The following is a 9164-nucleotide window of genomic DNA, read 5'->3' as shown; positions in this document are numbered from 1 at the left end:
ATGAACGGATATAACAGCAGCATCGCCTAGCACTGAGTGACCAATCAATTCTCTTGGATTCTCCTGGAGCTTGGTGGTGAGCCAGATCATGGCGAGAAGCCCCTTTGGCTTTCTTTCCCCGATGATTTCCTTTATACGAGAACTATTATAGACTGTCGTTTGGAGGGAGTGATTTATCTGTGGCAGCTTTTGAGCTGCGCTGAGCTCTGAATTGCTGCAAGCAACCTTTTTGTATAACCATATCATCCTGCAACAGAGAATGATGGACATGTACTTACAATATACTATAAGAAGAAATAAATAATAGCCTGCCCTGGTGGGGAGGCATACTATCATCCGACAGAGCATTGCTCCGAAGGAGCATTATGTTGTCAACATCTAATTAAGTCTAATAAAGGGCTAATATATTGTCTATTAAGTAACCTTTCTTGTGTGACTGTGTATGCTTGCAAAACTCAGCAGCATGCAGCGGGCTATCTTTAAAGAAACGGCTAGTGCAGGAACTATAGCTGTCTCTTTAAAGATAGTGCATATGGTGCCAAGTTCTGCAGCGCCATAAGAAACACATTCATTTCATGAAATACATAAATATAATTATAGTCAGACTAATGATGAGGTGGTGAATATAGATAAGTCTGATGAAGTGCCTGTGTTGCTCAAAATGAACATTAAAGAAAATCATCTAAACGGGAGCTATATGTGTGTGGATCTATACACAGTATCTGCTTTGCACATACCAAAGGTATGGCATCCACTTCGTCTATAAAGCCTGATCCAACCCTATACAACCTCTCCCTCTCAGTCAGATCAGCTAAACGGCCCTTCACCATATTGCCGAATTTCGTGAAGAACGATAGCACAGAACTGCCAAAACTTCTAAAATGGCGGAAACAACGGAAACAAGCCCTTTGCCCTTTGGGCTTGACCCCTAATAACTATACAAATCCTGGGTTGACAATGACATACAGTATCGTTTATGGCTGTTGGTGTTAGAGTCAGTGAAGCCAGCTTGGGGAGCCAAACAGTTATTAGGCTATCAGATGCAGACAGAGACAGAGCAACGGACCGGATCCACTGGCAAGAAAAGAGAATCGCAGCTAACCACACTGCATCGCGACACATTGTGAGCTTGTAGATCCGCTTTGAAACCCATTTGAAACCTGTGAAATTGGACTTTCTGCATAATTCTGCAAATTTACGTTTAGTACTTTTATGTATATTTTGTGATGCCAGTACTTTTGTACTTTTACTCAAATCAATTTGGGAATTCTGGACTTTTACTTCTAGTATTTCTACATTGCAATATTGATACCTTTTACTATGTTGCCTTTACTCCGTAGGATCACTCCTGTGATCTACCTGAATGTGCAATCTACAGGAGACTGGAAGGTAGAAATTGCCATTACACTTCTAATGAAATGTTGGCTGCAGAAGATTTTCTTTTTTCTTTTAGAGCAACCAGACGACTGGGAAAAAGACGACAAAATAGCATGGCATAAACACAAGCAACTGTGGCAGACATGTTTGCCATGCTGAGTTGTTTGTGCACTGAGGTTAGTGTGCAGCGGGCACCGATTAGTTAGAGTTAGACTGTTGTGTATTAGCCCTACAGCTCATAACAGCTTATCAGCCCTAGGACTGATAAGCTGTCAACCCTATAGGAATGATACAATTTTCCACCCGCTCAGTCAGTACTAATCTCTCACACCCAGGGCAAATACATGCTGTGCATTCATAAAATAAGTCGGTGCTGTTGGCCTATTATTTCCATATTTTTTACTTTTTATGTTGTTGTTTTTCCCCATAAATGAATGCCCTATTTCGTAATACTACACTATCACACATACAAATATATAGCTAAAATAGCCAAGCTAATATCTACAAGCTAAGCGACATTTTGACTTTGTAGATCTGCTATTTCTTTGCTATTTTTAGTAACAGCTTTTAGTTTCCACCCGCAAGAGACAAAGTGATACAGTATACATTCAGCTATTAGTGTAGATTTTCGTCTTACACAAACATAATTCCCATTGACAATGAATGGAGAATTTTACGTAATATTGTTTGAGCAAATCAGCTTAGTGTCTATTTTCGTCCTACACAAACATTAAATTCCCATTGACAATGAATGGATAATTTTACGTCAGCAAACAGGCATAGTGTCTATTTTACGTATTGATGATGTACGATGATAAGAGCGCCCCTCACTTCACATGGGTGTGATGTTTAACATATACCCAGCCTTTTTTTGTCATGGGCGAGGGGAGCGATAAACACCACCACCAGATCCAAACAAATAGGATTATTTTGGGGATTTGGGGACCCTCGGGCTCAGAGCCAGGTGTGGTTGGGGGTTCTCAGTAGCATATCTCATATATCTATCCATTATAGGAAGTGACTTGAGTCTTACATTGGACAACACTGGTCCAACCAGCCCCCACAGACCAATCAGAAGCTGTGAGTGATTTTCTCTGATTGGGCACAGACTATAGGAGGCTTTCCAGACTATGAAGCCAGGTAAAAAAAAAACTAAAAACAACAAACAATCACACTCGTGTAAGGTGAGGGGCGCACACTGTATTTACAGTATATCGGCCACATGACGTTGTATGTCGTCATGTAGTGCACTAAAGTTTATAGACTAAAGTGCTCTCAACAAACATTAAAGTGCATGAATGAATGTTATTTATATAGCACCTTTCCAAACATAAAGTTACAAAGTGCTTTACAGACAGGATTAAAAACAACAATCATAAAGAACATCAAGAACATCAGAAATAACAAAGCATAACATCACATCAAAACACATCAAGAAAAATAAATAAATGAATATATATACATACATACACATATCCATATATGCATATCTACATACATAGGTCTACACACATACATATAAAACTGAAATTAGGTAAAGCACTTGACATACACATGTGTTTTTAAAAAGCTGTTTAAAAGTGGGCACTGTGTGTGCTCTAAACAAATATTAAAGTTCATAGACTTGGATGGTGCTCTAAACAAACAAAACTGAAAAAATCCATAGACTTTGCTGCCGTATGACGTAGAGATATATATATATTTTTTTAAAGCAAAAAACCCCCGCAGAATGTAGCAAGCAGGCTGGATCCCAGGCCATGTTCTCAGGGCTGATGGCTCTGGATGACTCTGTGGAGCTCCAGGGCCTGGTCCTTCAGGTCAGGCATGACGTCTTCTAGCAGGCCCGACAGAGAGCTCTGGAGCAGCCGTCTGCTCTCGGGCATCAGGCAGTCCCAGCGGCCGCTCTCCCCGGTCCTCCGCAGCAGGAGCTCCACCACGGACAAGGCTTCGCTCCGCACCGACGCGTAGCTCTTGTTCCCCAGTGGGCACGCGAGAGCGGCGCAGGTCTCCGAGAGGATCTGCGACAGCGGCGTGTTTGAATCTTGACCTTCATGGTGGTGGAGGTCCTTCTGGAGCAACACCAGCCCCTGGAAGTACGCCTTCATGCACCGCAGGATTCCCAGCTGCACCCGCCAACCGCTCCGCCTGACCACGTCGCACATGAGCGTGCACACCTCTGCCTGGAAAGCGGCCTGAGTGTGTGGGTTCCTGGGCCAGCTCTTTGCCAGCGTGTCGAAGGCACAGAGCAGAGCTTCTGTCCGCAGCTCTCTGTCCTTCACATCCTCCTCCTCCTCATCCTCTTCCAGTGACCTGACGCCGCCGCCGCCGCTCTCTGGACACCTCTTCCTGATCAGAGGGATGAGGATCTGGGCCATGTCGCTGAAGCCGTCCTCCTGGCTGCTGTGCAGCACATCGCCGGCACAGCGCAGGGCGGCCATCTTGTACGCCAAGCTCTCCTTCTTGCGACGGCACTCCTTCATCACCGCCGCCAGCACCTCGGAGACGGCGGGCTGACCAGGGCGGGGCTTCTGCAGATCAGAGCGGCACTCGCGCACCACTGAGCCAATGGCTTTCAGCAGCTCCTCCTTGCCCGCCCAGGTGCGTCCGGACAGCCCCTGCATCAGAGCGGTCAGCACCGTGCCAAGGTGCGGCGCCACCAAGGAGCCCGTCTGCTCCTTGGCAACGGTCGCCATGGCAGCGGCACCTTGAGCCTTCGTCTTCCAGGACTGAGACTGCAAGGCCTTCTGTGTAATAGCGATCAACTCCGCCATGTAGAGCCTGATGCCTCCGGAGCTTCCTGGGACATTGTCCTGCCACACCTCTGCCCACAGCGTGGCATCGTGGCACCCTCCCTTCTCCTCTGGGCCTGGGGCCTCCTGGTGCATGCCCAGGAAGGCCAGGGGCAGTGCCACTCCGGCGTGGCTCTTCAGCACATCAGGGCTGTGGCGGCTGATGGCGTGCACAGTCTGCATGCATGATGACCTATACGCTGGGTCCTCTTTCTCCAGGTACCAGGCGCTGAGCTTCAGCAGTAGCTTTTCGACACTGCTGTCCTTGGCCGCCCTGACCACGTGGCCCAGGGCGCAGGCAAATGCTTTCTGGACCACAGGGCTCCGGTCATGCACGCCGTTCAGCAGGGCGTTCATCAGTTTACCCGAGTATGGGGTGAGGTCTCGGGGACACTGCAGCGTGAGCGAAACGATGACACTGGCACAGCCGCCCTTGGTTCCCGGACCTACTCCGCTCTTCAGCAGCTCACAGAGCCTGGGGACTAGCTCTCCCAGAACAGAGACGTCCAGATGCTGCAGACACATGTTGATGGTCTCCATCATGGGGGAGGACTTGGCAGCGGTTAGCCTGGCCGCGTCCAAGGCGCTCCGCTCTTGCTCCGTAGCTCGGACGCTGAGGTAGTTCAGGAGTTGGGGCTCCAGGGTGCTGAGGGCCTCCAACAGGGCTGGGATCAGCCGAGGGGTGTGGGGTTTCAGCATGGCACCAGCCGTCTTACTGACCTTCACCAGGGTCTGCAGGCTGAGCGAGCGAACCTCAGAAACGTTGCTAATGATGCCTTTGTCCAGCAGGGGGGGTAAGATGATGGCCACAGTCCTCTGGGCTGCAGCACTCGTGGACTCACACATGCGAGTGCACACCTTACTGAGTGTCTTCAGAGCCACGTCCGCAGCCTTCCTCACCGACTCCTTGATGTCGTCCAGGACTCTGAACAGCGTCTCCCACATCTCCGCCAGGTGCTCTGTGATTTCGTCGGCCTGGCGGCCGCGGATCAGATCGTTTAGGGCCATGCAGCTGGACTCCCGAACCCTCCAGGTGTTACTGGTCAGGTTAGAGATGACATGCTGCAGGATATCCTTCAGGTACTTGTCCACCAGGGTCTTTTCCTTGACCAGCGCGTCCCAGATGCTGCTCATGGCCTGGCGGATGCCCAGGTTTGGGTCAAACTGGTAGCAGTAGAGGCGGGGCACCAGCTGGGGGAGGTAGGGAGTGAGGTGTTCACTGGCTTTCGCGGCGATGATGTGGAACCCGAACGCCGCTCCCTTGCGGGAATTCCACATGGCGTGGTGATTGGCCAAGTTCATGAACTTGTAGATCAGATCCGGTTGGTTGAGGTCGCTGGCCAATGAGCAAAGCTCCTTATACGTGGACAAGCCGTGTCCGTCCGGTGCTTTCCCCAAAGCTTCCCCTTGGAACACCTCTGTGTCGTCTGACACCGCGTGCTTCACTCTCCTGCCAGTCATGAGTGTTTCCACCAGCGCCGACACCAACTCCTGCTGGTCACCTTCTCCTCCCATCTCGTAGACCAGGCCCAGGCCTTTAGACGCCACATCCTGACTCAGATCATCAGGGTCCGACAGGGCGGAGATGAACGCCACCTGGATCTGCTTCAGGTTGGACCGGATCTGCTCGTGATGGCCGAGTTTCTTGACCAGAGAGAGCAACCAGATGCATGCTGCTTGTCGGACATGCGGGTTCTGACTGGATATGTATTTGGTCAGAATGGATCCGAGGACCCACGGCACCACATCGTTGTTCTTAACGTGTGACATGAGTGGTGGGCTGTAGTCATCCTCAGTGCACGTCCATGGGTCCCTGCCGGCTCCAGAGCTGCTTCCTAAGGCAGCATTGGTGATGGCCTCTCCTACTGTGAACTGCAGCTCAACCTGCTTCGCCTCCACAGAGTCCATGAGACCCTGCAGTATCCTCTTCTGATGGGGAAAGTCCACATCTCCCACCGCGAGGTACCCCAGGGTATGGATGGATCGCTCCTTCATCTTGTTGCTCTCCTTTCCGGAAGGGATGCGAGCCAGGAGGTTGTCTACCATGGACAGTTTGGTGAAGCCCTCACCCTCAGAGGGCACTAGTAGGGGCCCGTTGCGTCCAATTTCCCCCAGTGCTGTACATGCTGCCACAGCCAGAAGTGCACTACCGCTGTCAAGGAAGGAACCGATTGTCCTGGTGGCCGTGATGACAGCCTCCTCCTCCTGGGGTTTGGTGTTCATTTGCTGATCCACAGCATTCTTCTTCCTCATGTACCTGCCCACCATGTGGCCCAGAGCCACAATGGCCCCATGCTGAGTCTCAGGACTATGGCTGTCTTTAGTGATCATGACCAGGTTGTACACGGCGGTCTTCAGCTCGTTCCCAGACATGGTGGAAACGACCACAGCGTACAGTTGGGCTGCCAACTCCCTCATGTCGTCCTTGTTTGTTTTCATCAGACTTTTAATCCAGTCAATGTTGTCAAAAAAACGCGGAGCCAGTTTCTCTGGGCAGACGGACACCATCTCTAGAAGACAGTACATGACGGGGACTCCTCTGACGGCCGACAGGAGCTGCTGGAGCAGGTCAGTGTAGACGTGTACCGGGTTGGACCGGGAGGGCTGGGGGTCAGAGTTCAGCAGTGTGTGGACGTAGCGGCCGATGGCAGGTGCGTCATCCTGCATGTCTACCACCAGCTGGCTCTTGGACGTGGATGTGGCCCCGCCCCCGGAACTGTACGCCAGACACGTCCTCAGGTACAGCATGATCTCTCTGAATGCAGAGGGGTCGAAGGGCACAGTGGAGGTTCCAACAACGTACTCGCCTGGCGTTTTCATACTCTGAGCGGCTTTCTCCTGGACATAGACCACCATTTCAGTGAAGGAAGGCAGAGGTTTTGAGCCCTCCTTCATGCTCTTACTGTTAAAGGCCCTCAGCACCCTCTGGGCCTCCCCGCACACCTCTTCTCTTGGGTCTCCTGCAGCCAATAGCAGCAGGTATCTGGAGGCCACGTGATCAGGTGCAAACACAGTGCTAGCAAACTTGATGGCCACCTGACGCACCTGCACCTCGGGCCTTCCGATGTACGCAGCAACCAGCGCCTCCATCAGAGTGAGCGCCGCCCCCTGCAGGTTGGTGTATGCTCCTGCCATCATGGACAGAGCCTCCTGAATGGCCAGACGGATGTCTGTCTCCCCTGTCCGGCACATGGACTCGAACAACTGCTGGACTAATGCAATGTCATTGGTGAACAGCTGTGGCATGCGGCTGGACAGCTTCCCGACAGCAGAGTATGCGATGCCCAGCGACTTGGGGTCCTCCTTGTATTCGTTAATGAGCTTGGTGAGACCGTTGAGCAGCATCAGGCCCAGCGGTTGGTTGGTGTCGGGACAGAAGGCGCAGATGTGGTGCACAAACTGAAGACTGAGGGCCAGCAGTCTGTTGTTGGCGTCGGCTCCAAACAGGCCACCGTACACAACCTGGATGTTGGCGGGGAAGCTTTCCGCCGCCAGCCGGGACCGTAGGAGATGCGTCAGGATCTTGACTTTGACCCTGGTGCTCACCGGCCGGCGTTTCAGCTCCGGCTTGACGGCGGCCGCCCCCTTGGTCCTGAGAGGAACGTCTCCCAGGTAGACCTTGTACATCCCGCTGACGACGGAAGGATCGTTCCAGTCGACCGCGCTCTGTCTGCTCCTCAGCGCAAGATCTGCGGCGGAGGCCACGCCGTGTCGCGAGTCCATGGAGGCGACCACTAAATGCACCACGGCGTCGACCTCCGGAACCTGCCCGGCCTCCATGAACCTCACTATGCCCAGCTTGCACTGTTCCAGCTGCTGGTCGCTCCACTGGGCCTCTCCAGCCACCCTGCTGGCAGCATAGACACTCATCCCTGGGGGAGGCTGGGGGAGACCGTCGCCTGCTGCCTCCACCGTACCGCCTCCAACCATACCTCCCTCACGGGGACAGGAGGAGGAGGAGGGAGGCTGATACCCATAGGGCATCAGGAGGACGTCCAGCATGAACTCCAGCAGTAGTCGCGCCGTTGCGGGTCTCTCTGTCAGCGTGAAGGGGGCGGCGTTCCGGGAGGGGTCAGGGGGGTACTGCACGTGGTGCAGCGCAGGGATCAGCAGGTGCATCAGAATGTCCTGCTGTGGCCGAGGCTTGCCCTCCAGGGCGGCGAGCAGGGCAGGGGCCAGTTCACACTGTCTGCCCACCTCCAGACGAGGGTAACCCATCCGCACGTAGATGATGGTGAAGTGCGTAAGGGCCTGGGGGACCGCAGGGTCCCGGTACTGCAGCAGCAGCGCTTCCACCGGGAGCTGGACCTTGGGTCGGCTCCTGAGCCTCCTGTTCAGGTGGCCCAGCAGCTCCAAGGCTTTGTTCTGCACTCCGTCCTGAGCGCTGCAGAGTGTCAGGAGAACGGCGGGCAGGAACCTGGAGATGACGTCCTGAAGCTGCTCGTCACTCTCCGCGTAAGCCAGGCGAAGGAGCACGCCTTCCAACTCATCACGTTCATCCGGGGTGGACATCTTCTTAGGAAGTCGTGAGCGCCGGCTGTGCTTACGAGGGAACAGAGTGGCCGTTGGCAATGTTTATGCTTTTTGCCCATTCACCTGGCAAAGCCATATATGGTCGTTGATGATGCAGCCCTCATGTGATTGGCCGAAAGGTGTGACCTACAGTATGCCACACCTTGGTGGACAGGCTGGGCACTTAATTAAAGGACATCATTAAATGTAATATTTACATACTTTTGGGAGTGCCCTTGGGGGTGTACATTCTGCCAAAGACTCGTAGACCAGGCCCAGGCCTTTAGACGCCACACCCTGACTCAGCTCATCAAAGACTCGTAGACCAGGCCCAGGCCTTTAGACGCCACACCCTGACTCAGCTCATCAGGGTCTGACAGGGCGGAGATGAACACTGCCTGGATCTGCCAGTCCAATATACAATCAACTGTTTGACTGTTTGGGCTTCTCAAACTTTGTTATGCCACAACCTCATTTTATGGTGGA

General features: G+C 52.6%; 1 protein-coding gene across 1 annotated transcript; it reads right to left on the bottom strand.

Annotated features, from left to right (window-relative positions):
- Positions 1-3140: 3140 nt before the first annotated feature.
- LOC310858322 (proteasome adapter and scaffold protein ECM29-like) lies at positions 3141-8678 on the bottom strand (the record flags this gene model as incomplete). Its single annotated transcript, XM_083764427.1, has 1 exon — positions 3141-8678. One exon carries the CDS (start codon positions 8676-8678, stop codon positions 3141-3143), a length of 5538 nt encoding a protein of 1845 aa, XP_083620553.1.
- Positions 8679-9164: the final 486 nt, after the last annotated feature.

This window comes from Protomyctophum parallelum, assembly GCF_964188405.1.
Source record: "Protomyctophum parallelum genome assembly, chromosome: 5".
In the NCBI taxonomy this organism is placed as follows: Eukaryota; Metazoa; Chordata; class Actinopteri; order Myctophiformes; family Myctophidae; genus Protomyctophum; species Protomyctophum parallelum.
This window is presented reverse-complemented; position numbering and strand designations above follow the sequence as displayed.